Below are 17,099 nucleotides of genomic sequence, written 5' to 3' on the forward strand. Positions count from 1 at the left end.
CCTTAACAGAAATTCTCTCATTTTATTTGGTGCATGTGAACTGTGTTTAACCTCTCCACCTTACAGTCGCGCGTGTGTAATCAGTAGCGAATTATTTCACTCTAATTTTTAACTGGGTGATATTTATCAACTCTACGCTGTTCCGAAGCGCTAAGAGGCACAGCGCAGGCTGTGGGAGCAGTGAGTTTAAAGGGCGAGGTTTAGACGAGCGTCTGTTCGTTTTTTTGGGTCGAAGTGGCGTTGAATTCCTGTCAGTGACAGCCGGGGGACGGGGCGGTCGGGACCAACCCGTCCGCCATGACAGGACGGAGGCGGAAGGGAGGCCGCCGTTCCCCGCCCGCCATGGCGGCCGCTGGGCGGCTGCGCGCCGGGCCCTTGGCGACGTGGAGCGGGCGGGCGCGCAGGCGCCGAGCCCAGCCCAGCGCAGGCAGAGGCCGCCGGCCCCGCCGCTGCCCGGGAGCGGGGCTCCGAGGGCCCGGGGCCGCTGCTCCGGCCGGAGGATGAGCTGGTTCAACGCCTCGCAGCTGTCCAGCTTCGCCAAGCAGGCGCTGTCGCAGGCGCAGAAGTCCATCGACCGGGTGCTGGACATCCAGGCCGAGGAGAGCCCCTGGCCCGACGCCGTCATCCCCGACTACAGCGAGGGTAAGCGGCGGGCCTGGCCGAACACCCCAGCCCCTGCGCGGGGTTTTTTAATCTTTTTCCCCCTTTACTGAGGAATTTAGGTGATAAAATATAAGGAAAATGAGATACGTGAGGAAAATGGGTGATAAAAACTATTCCGTGAATAAAAAGGTAGGAATGGTGTTCTTCCCGAGGCACGCATAGGTTCTTTGTGACAGGAGGAGCAGGACAGAAGCCCAAAGCCGGTGGCACCAAGTGAAGTTTCCACTTCTTGTGGCACCGACGTCGTGATCCTGCACCATCCGCTGAAAGGAGCACGCAGCTGGAAGAACGGGCACGGCTTGGAGATGAGGATCTGTCTCCGTTGTACCTGTGGGGTGCCAGCGCAGAAGCTGAAGGAACGGTCAATCCAAACTTGCCGCTTTGAAATGAACAAGCAGGAAGGCAACCTCTTGCTAAAAACTGGTTTCTGTAAATAGTACCTTAAAGATAAAAACAAGTAAAGTAAAAGTTAGGAAAGTAAGGTTTCTAGAACCAGTGTCCTTACTGCAGCTGTATGTACAATTTCATGTACTTGTGGTATGAAGCTATTCTAGGTACATCTGCAGCAGAGTGAGGTTTCTGAAAATTGAAAGCTAAAACAATTGGAAGTGTTTTCTAGGTTACTCAGCTACACTCAATTTTGCATATTTTAAGACTTTTGGGGGAGGAAAATATGAGGTCTGTCACAAACTGAAAGGACAAAAACTCTTATAGTGTAAATCCTACAAATACTTAAAGCTTTTTTCCCCTGTTTCCTGTAATGACTTGTGAAGTGTTTGTCTGTGTGCTACTGGCTGATACGTTTTAAGACCTAGTAGTAGTTCCTTGTTTTCTAATCTGTGTAACTTCTAAACTGCAGCTCTGGTGCTTGTTTTGCCTAGCCTCCTCTCCCTACAGGAAGCAGGAGGCTGCATTCCTGTGCAAAGGCAACACTTGCTTTTTGTGTCTGAAGAGGCTTAGACTTGCCCTTATGCAAGGCCATGGAATGCTGCATGCGCTCTTCTCCCCTTCCAAGGCACTTTTTTCCATTTTCCTTCTGAAATTCTGTCTTGGAGTTACTGGTATAATTTGTGTATGTCTTCTTTTATGCCTTTGCACAAGTTACTGTTTAACGTGTCCTTAAGTCCTTGAATTACTTCATTTCTCCCTTCTTTTGTTTTGTTTAAAGATCAGTTCCAAGCTTTGTCAGGAAGTAGAAACAAAAATGTTGCTGTTTGCACTTGTGTTAATATTTGCTTTATATAATACGGGAAACATTGTTTTATGAACTGTTGCACATAAAGAGGCAGTTACTGAAAAATAATTGTTTTCTTGGCATGTCTCTTTTTTATCGTTTTAGGAACAAATTCTCTCATAAGCGGAGGATGGGATACATCTTCCTGGGGTTTAAGTTCAAACACAGAACCACAGAATCAGCCAATATCGCCAACAGCAATCACCAAACCAGTGAGGAGAACGGTAGTAGATGAATCTGAAAACTTCTTCAGTGCCTTTCTCTCTCCAACAGATGTTCAGAATATACAGAAAAATCCAGTGGTGTCCAAACCTCCAGCCAAATCACAGCGACCCAAGGAGGAGGTGAAAAGCGCTTTACAGGAGTCTCAGCACCCCAGTCAGCTGGAAGTACCCGTGACAACAGAGGCAGAAGTGAAGGATTCCTCTGTAGCTGGCCTAGTGGACTTGAAAAACGTTGATATTCCCAAGGAGAAACTAGAAGAGGATTCTGTGCTCAGTGCCAACCATGAAGAAAGCACGGATGAGGTTACTGACAAAAAGGTGTCTGCTCTAAATCTGAAAGAACCTGAAGATGCTCTCAATGAAAAATCCAGCGCAGGGGGGGATGGAACGGGAGGCGTACTGGATAGCACTTCACAGTCTCTTAATGCAGGTACAAAAGACATGGGTTTGGAAACTAAGGAGCAAAAAACTGAGGACAGGCAAAGCAATACGCCATCACCTCCAATTAGCACTTTCTCATCGGGGACATCCACAACTAGTGATATTGAGGTTTTGGACCACGAAAGTGTAATAAGTGAGAGCTCAGTAAGTTCGAGACAAGAAGCCGCAGATTCAAAATCCAGTCTCCACCTAATGCAGACGTCATTTCAGCTTTTATCTACGTCTGCCTGCGCGGATTATAATCGTTTAGATGACTTTCAAAAAATGACCGAGAGCTGCTGCTCCTCGGATGCTTTTGAAAGAATAGATTCGTTTAGCGTACAGTCGTTAGATAGTAGGAGCGTCAGTGAGATCAATTCAGACGACGAATCGGGCCGGGCTGGTACTTCAGCATCTGTCACTGTCAGTCCTTCTGCCCCAAAGACAGAAACGGTTGACGCCCTGAAAAGTAAATCTGAAGATCTAAATGACGGTCCTGTGTTACATGCTGAGGAAGCTGAGATGGAAGAGAGTGGCAGAAGCGCGACCCCTGTTAATTCCGAGCAGCCAGATGTTTTGGTTGCTACTGTGCAAACTGATGAAGAACAGGTTGTGACAGAGGAGACCGAGCCGCAGCGGGATGTTGGTGAAAAGCTGCTAGAAGAGGACTCTGAAAAGCAAGAGCTTAAAAAGGTAACGGCAAGCACACCCTTTAAATATGGATGCAATTCCCATCACCTCATTACAGAGGTATTAGGTTCACCTCGAGTGAATTGATTAATGCTGAGTTAACTTGTAGAAAATTCTTTGCTATTCTGCAGTGGAAGAATACTGGTGCAGTTTCTGGGCAAATCATTTGGGGTTTCACTTAAGTTCAATTGTCAGTACTGTGAATTGTGACTACTGCTAGCAAGCAGGAAGCCTTCGTAAGTCAGATGTGTTATTTTGTGTGGTACAAACTCTTATAAAAAGAAAGGTCCGTTAGGTATTTTAATGAAGAAGATAGGTATCGTTATGGATAATGAATAGATATGAAGAAATCTGGATGGCTAGCTTAAGTAGATGAGTTAACTAGAGATGTGGAGAAGTAGGATGCTCCAGAGGGTGGAAGGCTTAGCTGGAGCTTTGTGTGCACTATTTTTTTCCGTTTCCTCTGTGACCTTCCTGTCCCTCTGTTCTTGTTTTTAAATTCTGAGCTGGTTTGACAACTTTTACTCTGTTTTTTTTTTACATTTTGTTTCAGACATAGTGTTTATTGCATAATATCTGACATAGTTGCGCCCTACTCTTGGCCTTGTTCTGTAAGCATGTTTGCAGTAGTGATAGCATTTCCAACAGTAATAAGGGAAAAGCAATTGCTCATGGAAATTCATAAAGCCCCAATCTAATTTGTATTTTAAGGAAAACATTTTTTGGTGTAAATTGTAGAGAATGTCAATATAAAATCCTTAGGAAGCTCCAGGAGTGCTGTACCAGAATTTTCCAATCTTATTGAAGAGTTTAAGGGAAATGTTGTTAATGGACCAGAGCAGATTTTGTCTTTCACTGCCATGCTGAGTGACATTTATAAAATCTGTTCCATTTCTTTATATTGGTATATATGTTTGTGTTACTCCTCTATGCTTAGCTTTCTAAAATCTGATAATTAGCTAATTTTGATGATGTATTAAGATCTCCTGACTCTGCCTGGAAGTTTGCTTTCCTCATCCAATGCTGTCAGTTCACAGAAGAGACCTTTTCAAATGTAAATTATTCTGTGATTCTGTGAAGAGTGGTATGAGGAGCACAGTGGGAGTCTCAATGGTTAATGTTAGCTATAGTTTTATAGGCTATCAGCTCTGTTTAAAAACTCGTGTAATTGAATATAACTTGAATTTATTGAGGAGGTTAGCTGAGTCATGTGTACTTAGCAGGATTTTTTTGTTAAAACTCTAGTAAACAGGTATCTTGTGTTGAGATATTGCCTAGTTCTACATTAACGTAGCAGAAATGTGGTCATCTTCACTATCTTAAGCTTCTCAGTTCTTTTAGGAATTTGAACTAAAATTTTTAATGTTGGAGGAGGGGGGAGGAAGGGGAAGCCTGCCCCTCTTGTGTTTCAATTGTCCCATTCATCTGATCTTTGTGTGTTAAAATGTTTTCCAGATGATTGATTCATTAACAGAGAAGCTGGAGAAGAGAGAAACACAGTTATTAAGTACTAGTAAAGAAAAGGCGCGCCTGGAAGAAGCTTATGATAACCTAAAAGAGTAAGTATGAAAATAGACACAGTCACTGGTGTAACTAACTCTACTGTAATACAAACAGTATTACAATGTAAATATTATCACTTGTGACCAAATGATAAAACAGGTGTGTTTTATAACTAGAGCGAAGGTTGCAAAGGATATGCCCTGTTTAGGAAATGTGGAAATAAAAATACCATTACAGCACATGCAGTCTTTTTTATTTCTTGGGGCCAAAACCTCTTTTGGGAAGGCTGGTGGGAAACAGGTGTGCAGAGGCAGATTTCAATATTAAGAAAGATCTTTATTATAAGACTGGGTTTTGATATTAAGGGAAACTGACTGCTCTGATACAGATAGATTAGCTTGATTTACTAAGTAATTTGCTGAGTAAAACGGAGGCAGTGAAAACATGGTAGGAAGACTGGTTGTAGGAAAAAAACAGAATTAATTGTTTAATTCAGTTAGAATGAAAAATGAACAGTTAAATTTGCCAATTTACTGATCAAATATGAGGTGTATAAATTTATGGATAATATGTGAAGATACTATTTAATGACTAAATTGATCTTAACTAAAAAATAAGTTTAATCATTTGCCCTGTACATGGTACAGACTAAGAGGTTGTTCTGAAAGAATTTGATTAAGGAGCAAAACATTTAAGGTAAATCTAGAGTTTGGCTGTTTTCACTGTTAAATTGCTGAGTTGATAAAGATCTTTGGTACTTCCAACATGGATGTGTTTTTTGACCTGTTGGTAAAATGTGTAAAGATTATAAACACGTTTTAAAAGCATTTAGGACAGCCTGTTGCAAACTGTTTGGGATGTCACATAACAATGAAACTGTTCTGAAATGTTAATTTTAAATGTAGTGAAGTGTTCAGAATGAAAGAAGAGACCAGTAGCATTTCATCTCTTAAAGAGGAGTTTGCTCAGCGAATAGCGGATGCTGAAAAGAAGCTCCAGCTTGCATGCAAGGAAAGAGATGCAGCTAAAAAGGTAACCAGCTTTTTAATGAAACTAATCCTTGGAGGTTTTTAAAATTTGATGGAATAAGGCTCTGAGCTATCTGATTTGACTTGGAAGTTAGCTTTACTTTAAATACAAGGTTGGATCAGGTAACTTCCAGAGGTCCCTTTCCAGCCTAAATTGTTCTTGAAGAAAAGCCTTTTGAGAGGGAGGGGAAAAGAAGAAGGTGATCAGTGCAATTGTGCCTCTAGCCATAAATACATTTGGTCCCAAGTATTTTGTTCCATTCTTTAGGAAGTAAAGACTGTTAAAGAAGAATTGGCTACTAGACTTAATACTAATGAAACTGCTGAATTACTGAAAGAAAAAGAAGAACAAATCAAAGGATTGATGGAGGAAGGTAAGATTTTATTTTTTAATTAAAACTTTGTAGAATAATTTGAAATGTACTGTCTTTGCATAAAAGCCTCCCTTATATGGGGAAAAATACCTTAATTGAAACATGTTAGACGTGTCTGTACATTTAAACTACTTAGTTAATGGTGAAGAGCAACGGGGTCCATCAGTCAAATGCAGATGGCTGGAGGGATAGTTTTTGTGACATGCATTGAAAGATACCTTGAGATAAAACCACTGTGCAGTACAGCGCTATGTGCTCCGTTTGGTAAAGATCTGACCAGAGCATTGTTCAAGCCATTTCTACGGTATCTCCCCTACTACTTCTTAACTTTGGAAGTAAGTTATAGTTATTAAATGAACTGGCCGTTATGTGTTTGTTTTTTTTCCTGTTAAGATGATTTCTTTTGCTTTCAAAGCCTTTTCAGTGACTATCCTATCTCAATATAGCTTACTGTAGTGAGGTCATTTTGAGGTGGACTGGAAACTTAAGAATTTGCATGAAAATATGAGTAAATGTTTCATTATATGTTTGGTTATTATTTTCATGGGGCTGGAGGGCAGAGAAGGGTGTGAATGGAGACTGTTCATAGAATAACAGGCAATATGTGCTAACTGTGTGTATGTTTTCTTCACAGGAGAAAAGCTTTCCAAACAGCAGCTACACAATTCCAACATGATTAAGAAATTAAGAGCAAAGGAGAAAGAAAGAGAAAATATTAATACAAAGCAGAACAAAAAGATTAAGGAACTGGAAGAAGAGTTGCAGCATTTAAAACAGGTGAGTTTTTTCTTTTTTTTTGAAAAAGCTTTTTAGATTGGCTGCAGAGTAGCCTTTTGGGGAAGCTCTAGGTAGCTTTTTTTTCTTTCCTGGGAGACTTTTCTAATTCGTATTACTGGAACACCGAGATGTGATTTCAGTAGTTTTAAATTGCAGTTGCCTCTTTTTTTCAGCTGCTTGTTTGCACTTGTGTTGCTGGTTATCAGATAATAGGCTAACTAAAGCCTATTTTGAGTTGAAAAAACTATACCGGCAAAATTTGGGCAGTTTTCTTGATTGGTTTGTGAGTTGAATAAAGGACTTGCAAGCAGAAGATCTAGCAGGAGGAAATATGTGAAATTGTGTGGTGAGGAAGTGCTCCCTCCTCTGGAGAGATGGCCTTTCTCTTGCCTTTCTCTTTTGCAAGATGTTAAATGGCTTCAGTCACTTTTTGTAACTTAATTCTGAATCAGTCACCACAGTTGTTATTGTCCTTGCTTAAGGTGGTGTGATCCACCCCATGCGCTGGGATTAATCTGATGCTTTTTTGCCCTCCAATAGGTACTTGATGGCAAGGAGGACCTTGAGAAGCAGCATCGAGATAATATTAAACAACTGAACAGTGTTGTTGAGAGACAGGAAAAGGATCTTGCTAAGCTTCAGGCAGAAGTGGAAGACCTTGAGGAACGGAACAGAAGTGTGCAGGCAGCACTCGACAGTGCGTACAAGTAAGCAGATGTTTGGGTGCCTGTCTCGAACCGTACAATCAGCTTCCATGTCTCTTTCTTGTGCGATGATTCCAAGATGCTACAATGATACATAACGAAGTTATTTGTGAAGTTACAGTTGGCATTGTATAAACTGCAAAAAGCATGGCTTTCCTTTCTTCCTCCCCCAGGGAACTTGCAGATCTTCATAAAGCTAATGCTACAAAGGACAGTGAGGCACAAGAAGCAGCCCTACGTCGGGAAATGAAGGCAAAGGAAGAGCTTGGGTTAGCTCTGGAGAAGGCCCAGGATGAGGCACGACAGCAACAAGAAGCTTTGGCAATTCAGGTGAGTCTTAAATGTGGTGAATAGAACTTACTGAATGAACAGATGTGCTTGGGTGGGGTGTGCATTTGCCATAACAAACCAGACACGATATTAGGTGGAACTCATTTCTGTCTACTAAGCATGTCTACTACGTTCTGTCTACTACTACCTAGTGGATTTCTTTTCTGTAAACTTGAGTTCAACCTCTAGTGGTAGTTGTGCTAAACTTTAGAATTTAATTTTCTTTAAAAAAAGACTTCTAATTTTACATGTCTAAATAAAGTTGCTTTGACAGTTTGCATATTTAAGTCTGTATTGGTTGAATCATGATGCAAAGTTCAAGGAATATAATTGGACAAAATATTTAGTGATACATAAATTACATAACTATTTGTGTGCTTGCAAAACTCAAGCCTTTAACTTGTACCCCATCTGACATTGTTTTAAAATGGGAGAGGACTGTAGCAATGGGTAGATGGCACTGTGATGTTTGGCAAGAGATTAGTAACAATGCCTTGCTTGTTTAGGTGTCAGACCTGAGGCTAGCGCTGCAACGTGCAGAACAGCAGGCAGCGAGAAAAGAAGATTATTTACGCCAGGAAATCAGTGAACTACAACAGGTACTGTAGCAAATAAGACAATGCCAACCCATACCTGCAAGGAGAACTTCTGAAAACTGAAAACAAAAAGCTAACACGTCATTAATAAATAGCCTATGTATTTAGCTGATTTAGTGTGATAGCGTTTCGATCCATTACATTGTTTTAACGCTTTAGTATGTTTAATTTGTGATTTCAGAGACTCCAGGAAGCAGAAAGTCGGAACCAAGAACTAAGTCAAAGTGTTACATCTGCTACACGACCACTTCTCCGGCAGATAGAAAATCTGCAAGCCACACTGGGAGCACAAACCTCTTCGTGGGAAAAATTGGAAAAGAACCTTTCTGACAGACTTGGTAAGATGGTTTTAGCTTATACGGAGCTGTGAGACTCTTGACGAAGATGTGAGGTAGCTGAAAGTAAATTAAAAGGGCTTGATGTTTGCCCAAGGAGTATATGAGTGGGTTGAGAGAGATAAGCACATAATGTTTTCCTGTAAGGAAATGATACGTGAGGTATTTTGTCGGGGTTCTTGGACAGATAATTCTCTGTTTCCCTTTAAAACAGTGTAATAAGATTGTAAGAAGTGTGATGGTATGCATGTACTTAGGACATCTAAAAGAAGCATGGACATTGAGACACTAAAAGTGCACCATCATTTAAAAAAAAAAAAGTTGCCTCTCAAACACTGACAAAAATCCATTTTGATGCATAAATAATTGGATCACATTATAGCTGTGTGAGCCTAAAAGGTAAATTCCATGTTTTTTTATTTAATATTAGGTGAATCTCAAACTCTTCTAGCAGCAGCTGCTGAGAGAGAACGGGCTGCTACAGAAGAGCTTCTGTCTAATAAAATTCAGATGTCTTCTACTGAGTCTCAGAATAGTCTTTTAAGGCAAGAAAATACTCGCCTTCAGGCTCAGCTGGAAGTGGAGAGAAACAAACTGAAGAAAGTGGAAGATGAAAACAGTAGGTGAGTGAAATGAAGTAAGCTATCTATTACATAACCATCTGCAGAAAATCTTTGCAAGCTGGAAGATCTTTTTGAGTGTTGCTGCTACTGTAAAAAAAAAAATAAATGATGACAGCTCCTAAGAAAGCTTACAAACTTGTTAAGGATCTTCAGTTTCATACTAAAGATTGTCTGAAGCATGTTACTTTCACAGTGTTTTAAAATCTTGAAGCTGTGTGTGTATTAAAATTTGCTGTGGTGTAACTGTGGTAGGCAGCTAAACGCCACACAGCTCTGCGCTCACATTCTGTACCTCTTCGATGTAGGTATGAGGTTGAACTAGAAGGACTCAAGGATGAATATGCAAAAACCTTGGAAGATGCAAAGAAAGAAAAGGTATTGTCTATTTCCTTTTTAAACTGCTATCGACACCTCTGCTGGCAGGGGGTTAACAACCTGTATTCATTTTTGTAGACGCTGCTAGCTACTCAGTTAGAAATGGAGAAAATGAAGGTTGAACAGGAAAGAAAGAAGGCCATTCTTGTGCAAGAAGCAGCAAAGGAGAAGGTACCAAAATCTGATGTTTCTGTTCAATTTTATTGAGACTATCCCTATTCTACTAGTTTTCTAGAATCTGAAACTGTGGCAAGCAGCAAAGTGGGCTTACAGCAGTGCAGTATATATTGTGAATCTAGGCATTGGGAACTTCTCTTTTTCTTTATCGTGCCTGCCTTTTATTTCCACTGAAATAAGTGTTGTTGTGAAACTCACTGAAGTGAGTCTTAAGTAATATTCTATTTAACCTGAGAAGGGATAAAATACAGATACTGGTTGTTTTAATCTTCTGATTTATTAATGCTTTGGGATTCATCTTCTGAAGGTCCTTGTTTTCTTTGCTTATACCACTGGCATTGCTTCCCCTGAATTCCTGTTCTGGGTTTCACATAGTTGTGTGTAATGTGCCGCATGCCTTCCAGCTTAAGTCATAAGTCACAAAATGGGCCTCCAGAGTCAGTGACTTTGTTCCTCCTGATTAGCAGTTGATACTCAAGTAAAAGTGTTTCTATTCTGGTTACTTACTGCTTCTAGTTCTAAAATCTGACTGCTTTATCCTTCAGAGGCTAGTATTCTTTCAGATGCGGCCTTTAAAAGAGGTCAGCCTCTTGGGAAGGTATGTCAGTCACCTGAGAAATCTCAGCGTTGAAATTGTGAACTTTAAAACAACAACAAACAAACTAAAATGAAGTTAACATACATTCCAGAAAGAGACCTACTTCTGATTGTGTCATCCTTCCTGTGATGCGTTTGGGCGTACAAAACTGCCTCTGCATCTCCCTTGGCTACTGATAGAGAAGTTATTTTGCTGTAGTTTGCAACTTCTGTGTCTTTTGTTTTCTGAAAAGTCTAAAGAGTTAAGCGTAGGCTAGAAGCATTAGTAGCGCAATAATTCTTCATTGTTGAACTTAACATATGTTTTTTATAGGAGGGTAGGAGGGGAGAGGAAAGGGCAGTCTTTTTCTTTCTTTTTTTTTTTTTTTTACAGAATCTTTCACCATCTTATCAACTCTTTTCTGTAACTAACTGGTGGTGATGTGGGGTTTTTCTTGTGTGCTTTTTTTAAAATTTATTTATTGTTTTATTTAAGGATCGGAAGTCATTTACAGCTGAAACAGTTTCAAGCACTCCAAGTATTTCACGTTCTAGTTCCGTAAGTGGAGTTGACATGGCAGGTCTTCAGACGTCTTTCCTCTCACAGGTACATATCACTAATACTGGCTTTTTGATAGGCTTTTTTTCCCTTTTCAGGAAGCTTTATTAATGTTGAAAATGACTCTTCAAGAGTATACTGGTTTTAGGTGAGGCAAAAAGTTATAAAACTTGCTTACGAGATGTCTGACTATAAAGCATCTGTGAAAGACAGCATGAAACGACATTTTTTACTGCAGACTAATGCATATATGCGTTGGCGCTGAGTTCACGTGACTAATTTCAGCTAGAAAATTTGAATAACACTGGTAGAAGTCAAAATGACTTTTTTTTACTAGCAATACTGGCTTAGTGCACAAGCCCATTCCTTAGACAATATCATCGACTGTTGCAGTCTGTATGAAGTCTGCTGCTTCTGCCACTTTCCTGTGGATGCGGTTATCAATGTCCAAGTTAAATGATAGTTGTATGTGTGACATGAGAGCTTGCCACTAAGGAGCTATCTCAGATAGCAAATACACACTTTAAGCTCTTGTTTTAAAAGTGAATGTTAAGTATTGAAATGCTTGCCTAGTAACAGTGTAATTTTAAATCTTAAATAAAATAATACTTAAGGAGAGGGAGGATTTCAAAGTGTGTACTTGTTTTGTTGGGTTTTAAGGTTCTCTAACCTTTTGTTTGTAGGATGATTCTCATGATCACTCATTTGGGCCAATAGCTACTAGTGGGAGTAATCTCTATGACGCTATAAGGATGGGAGCAGGTTCAAGTATAATTGAAAACCTTCAATCGCAGCTAAAACTAAGAGAAGGAGAGATTTCACATCTACAGGTACTGTAGTTACTCTATTATATAATGAAATGCAGCACTTCTAAGTTTAAACATTAATTCAGTCAGTTTTGTTTCATTGATTTTGTATTCAAAACGCTTGGTCCCACTCAGAGCAGACCGACTGTTCTGTTAACCAGGATAGCCACTGGAGGTGTGTGTAGGGATGAGCAAGAGAAACATTTATTGCTTCCTCTCTTGTTTTGGCAAGCACCTATCAAAAGAACTTAACTTGCCTGTCTGGAGGAAGAAGAAGGGCGGTGGGGTGGGGAACAACACTCATCAGATCTGAGTGAGAAGAAAGTGAGAGTGCTTCCAGGGGATGCTCTTTGTGGTTTATAGAAAAAGCTTTAATTACTGTTTCATTCTGGCTTATAAGAAAAAGCTTTAATTGCCATTTCAAAATATTTTGGTTTTTTTTTTTTAATAAAAAAGGTAAATTTTCTTTTTTCTAATTGTGAAACGTATTTCCCTTAGCTGGAAATTGGGAACCTTGAAAAAACTCGATCAATAATGGCAGAAGAATTGGTTAAATTAACAAATCAAAATGACGAACTTGAAGAAAAAGTGAGGGAAATACCAAAATTGCGTGCACAGTTAAAGGTAAGTGCATTTGTGTTGTCAATCTGATATGTTATTGTTTTTTTTTTTTTTAAATACCCCTATCCATTTGTGGTTATACTTAAATGTGTTCCTAATCATAAATTACCTGGTTTTTATTATTTATTAGAATCTGGTTATCCCTACTCCATGACTGGTCGTCACTTCAAAATGTAGCTGTTAAAATGTCTGCTGTGCATAAAATTGCATGCTAAATTGGGAAGAGAGCATTTTTTTTCTTCACATAAGACACTTTCTTGAAGTCTAGTCTTTAAGTGAAGGGGGTGTTTTGATAAACAGCCTGGAATTATGAGAGTTTAAGGCTGAGTGAGTGTGTGGCAGTGATATAGTTAATGGGACAAATATTTTAATCCTCTAAGCATATCAGAACTTTAAGTTAGGAAATAGTTTTGGAATAACTTTGGAAATGATTATTGTTCTATAAATACACAATTTAAATTTTCCCATGAAATGTTTCACAGGCACTGGTACTTCCTGTAGTAAAACTTAGGTGTAATTTGCTAACTATTTTTTAATGTGTGTGGCAACTGAACTTCCAAGTGCTTTCAGAGTTCCTCTGTAGCCAGCAGTAATTCTTTATTGTCAAGAATTTTTGTCTTTGGAGTCTCTTCCTCTTGTATCTGGAGAATAAATCTAGCCGTATTCAGACAGTCGGAGTCTTTTTAAAGAGTTCACTGTCATTGTCATTGTAAAATACTTACACTTTGATAAACTAACACTATGCTTGTTTTCCATAGTAGTGTAAAAACACTGTCCTAGCAGCAACTTTTAGAGTTGAAAGATGGTCAAATAACAAACTCCGTTATTGCAGGACTTGGATCAAAGATACAATACAATTCTTCAGATGTACGGAGAGAAAGCGGAGGAAGCTGAAGAACTACGATTAGATCTGGAGGATGTGAAAAACATGTACAAGACTCAGATAGATGAACTTTTAAAGCAAAGACAAAATTAACTCCTGCTGGAACTCTTAATATTGTAACAGATTGTATAGATAATTGTTTATGTAAATGCTGAATTTAAATGTCTTGTAAAAAAAAAAAAATAACTGTATGATAGAAAATGTCTATATAATAAGTTCATATGTTAAAAAAATCAATGCTTTAAGTGTCTTGTACTGTCGGCAGTTAAATTATTTGTGCAATATTTAAATTTTTTATAGTCATCTCTGTATTTAAGTTTTTACTAAACAATGGACCATTTTACTGGTAAACAGTAGCGAGAAAGATGATCGTGACCTCCTGAGACAGCACTAGAAGGTATGAGTTTTACTAAAGCAGCCCTTCATTTGTAAACTTTGCATACCCATGAAAAATGATATTAGAAGTCTTTCTAAACATGTTCGTAATACGAGTTTTTCTAAAATCTCACTGGCTAACTTTTAATAACAACATAGTAGTGGCTTGCTGTCTGAAACATAATTGGTGGATATTTTTATGAAAGGAAAATCTTATATTTGTACTTGCAGTGTCTGAACGTGATAGGACAATAGTTCTATAGTGTAAAATAGTCATCCAAATTCAATTTTTTCAAAGTCCTCTAAAGCAGAGCGTGACACTTAAGATGAAATTGTAATTTATAAAGTTTCATCTGTCTATTGCTTGTGTTGTATCTCATGAGCTGTCTAGACAGCTGCTCTGCTTGTAATTCTAAATGTGGTTAAATAACATCAAAAATACAAAGTATTCAATATTTGCTCTAGGGTTGGATGCTGACTTTTAACAGTAGCTAAAACAGTTCAGAAGAATGCTGAAAAATATTTTAATGAAATAATTGCTGCTCTCATGTGATCGTTCCCTGTATATAAATAACAAGGTTTAGACTTTTGCAAAACTGTGCTGTGGCTTAATATAGTTTTCAAGCAAGTCTCCAGTGGCTGCAAAGTATTTCTCATGCTGTTCTTTAAGTAAAGTATTGGTTAAATAGCATCCACGTGGCTTGACATTTAGCTGCGTTTTGGGTCATGTCAGAGGAAACTTTTGAATTGGACTCTTGGGAATGCTGAGAAACGGGGGAAGAAGCTTGCATCTTCCTCTGCATTCCAGACAGCAAATATTTCACTTTATCTCAGAATTGTGGCTGCGATAGGCACTCATGTGAAATACTCTGCAGTTTAAATTCTTTGCCTATCATGCTATTGCCTCCACAGCGAGGGGTTTCGTTTGCATCTGTTTGCATTGTAACTTGCGTTAGAGAGCTCTGTTCCTGCTTGTGTGTTCAGTGGACAGAAAGACGAAGGACGTGAGTGATGAGAAGCTGCTTTTGGAGAAAAGCCTCTGAGTAATATAACTCATCTGCCTGTGAAAGATTTATTCCTTATTAGGAGAACAGTTAAGTCACTGGATTTACACAAGCGAGGGTAAGTTTGTGGAACAACCTAGTGCAGTGTGACATTCAGACATATTCTGAGGATTTCAATAAATCAATAGAGCAAGAACACTAAAAATTACCTTAACTCCCCATCCGTCACAGAAATTTTAACTTCCCTAAATAAAGGACTGCTTTTTTTTTTTTTGGTGGTGGTGGTGGGCAGAATCTACCCTCTTACTGTCTTAGTTTCAGTTTTGGAAACCAAGGTCAAACCATTTTGTTAACAATTTAAAACCTTGCCATCATATTGAAGTGTGCTTGGTGTGCTTTAACTTTAAGAGGAAAAAAAAAAACGAACACCCTAAAAACATTTGTCTGAACTTACTGACTTGTGGCATATTAAGTCAGAATTATGATGTGCACCTGTTAGAAGCTCATCCATTTCTTGAAAAACAAAACCCAACAAAACAAACCTGTTTCATGAAGATTAATGTTTAGAAATTTTATTCATCTGTTTTCTACTGCAGTGAATCAATACTTTCACTTTTTTTTTAAACATTCTTGGTAGACAAATGGAGCACTAAAAAAAATCTTTAATTTTTATTTGGACTTATTACTGATGATGTTTTTGAAGGTAACATTTCCTTTGTAATGTGTGAGTAGATGCTTCTTAAGGGCTGGCACAGGTCCAGGTTTGAGTGTGTTTCAGACTATCTTGGTTTTCAGGAAGAGCTTGGCTAAATGTGAAATTTTAACATGCAGTCAGCATTAACAGTTTCAGATATAAAACCTTGTCAGAGTATTAGATTTGTAAAATTTCCAAAATTTGATTCAAATACCTGTACCGACTATTTTTGGATTCTTTTATCCCCCTTCAGTGCAACCTTTAGTATCACGTGAGGAGCGGCCTACTGTCTTAATCATCAGAGCCTTAGAAAACCAAGTAGCTGTTGGAAGGTAACGTAGACTTCCAAGTATTCTGTTTTGATCATCTTTGACATAGTTCTTTTCAGCTTGTTTTGAGGAAATGTTAAGATTAATGTGTACTGGGACACATGAAGTTCACTGCTATGACAGACTGCCTAGAAAATAACATGCAAAAGGAAAGAATTTAGGTCAGAATACTGACATCCACTTCCATTTAAATTTGTTACTTTTAAAACTATTTCTTGGGGAAGCGACTAATTTACACCTCATTCTCACTGCCTAGGCAAGTACAAAGAAATGTTGTGTGAAAGCTTCCTCAAAGTATACTGTTCCTTTCTCATCCTTGGTAGATAATGGAAAGGCCTCTGTTCACGTGGGTGGTTTTGGATGAGGCACAGGCTACACTGGTACAGGTTTCCCTGGGCATGGTGTTGCATCCTTTATGAACAAAGGAGCAAATGTTAAAAATCCTAGGTATCCATTCATCAGAGCAAGGGTTGGTTCTGTTATTTTTTTTTCCTGTTACAACTTTGTTACACTTTATGTATGTTTTGCTAAGGGCTATAAAGATCCTTGAAACAACATGGTTTATCACGCGGTGAAAATGGAACTCTTGGTTTCTAATTGTAAAATGTGTATAAACTGTAAAAAGCATGGGTCAGGGTAAAATAAAATTTTATTCATCTGATTCTGATTCACTCTGATTCTCATTGACAGAGACGTAAAACGTTTTTTGTAGGTTTTTCGTCTTGGTGGGTATGTATGAACGTAGTGGTATGAAAGGGAAACGCTGAGGTTAGAAAGGGCTGTCAGCTACATCCCAGGTGCTCTGGATTTAACTAGAGCTACGCCCCTCGGTTAATCGTGTGGCGTCATGCGTATTTAGGTACAAGAGCCGCGCTTATTTATAAATTCACAACGGTAATGGGATTAAAGATCATGCGGAATTCGGACTAAATTTCCTTTAATTCGAGTGAAACAGCTTTCTAACACCCCGTGCCGCGGGGGCCGTCAGGGGAAGCGGGGCAGGGGGACCCCCGCGGTCAGTCCTTGTCCTGCCGTGTGGGGCCGGGCACTTGCCGCCTGCCTCCTTTCCCCACCTGTCAGTGAGGCACAAAGGGCCTCGCCTGGGGGGAAGGATTTACATTACTTCATGCGACCGCCAAGGTTGAAAACGGAGTAAAGCCTTTACTCGGTTTACTGCGGCCCCTTGGGTGCAGCGGGGG

The 17,099-nt window shown here is 39.2% G+C and overlaps 1 protein-coding gene across 2 annotated transcripts; it reads left to right on the plus strand.

Annotated features, from left to right (window-relative positions):
- Positions 1-379: 379 nt before the first annotated feature.
- TMF1 (TATA element modulatory factor 1) lies at positions 380-16,561 on the plus strand. 2 transcript variants are annotated; one of them, XM_013180349.3, is made up of 17 exons: positions 380-642; positions 2,003-3,234; positions 4,687-4,790; positions 5,640-5,766; positions 6,031-6,136; positions 6,771-6,913; positions 7,454-7,620; positions 7,791-7,947; positions 8,454-8,546; positions 8,725-8,881; positions 9,309-9,501; positions 9,807-9,876; positions 9,955-10,047; positions 11,126-11,236; positions 11,872-12,018; positions 12,493-12,618; positions 13,448-16,561. In XM_013180349.3, exons 1-17 carry the CDS (start codon positions 501-503, stop codon positions 13,589-13,591), a joined length of 3,312 nt encoding a protein of 1,103 aa, XP_013035803.3. In that variant the 5' UTR covers positions 380-500; the 3' UTR covers positions 13,592-16,561. The 2 variants fall into 2 exon arrangements, with proteins under 2 accessions (XP_013035803.3, XP_047929050.2); XM_048073093.2 differs by having other exon boundaries at positions 389-642; positions 2,171-3,234.
- The last annotated feature ends 538 nt before the right edge of the window (positions 16,562-17,099 follow it).

The sequence above is a fragment of the Anser cygnoides genome, chromosome 10, assembly GCF_040182565.1.
Source record: "Anser cygnoides isolate HZ-2024a breed goose chromosome 10, Taihu_goose_T2T_genome, whole genome shotgun sequence".
Lineage (NCBI taxonomy): Eukaryota > Metazoa > Chordata > Aves > Anseriformes > Anatidae > Anser > Anser cygnoides.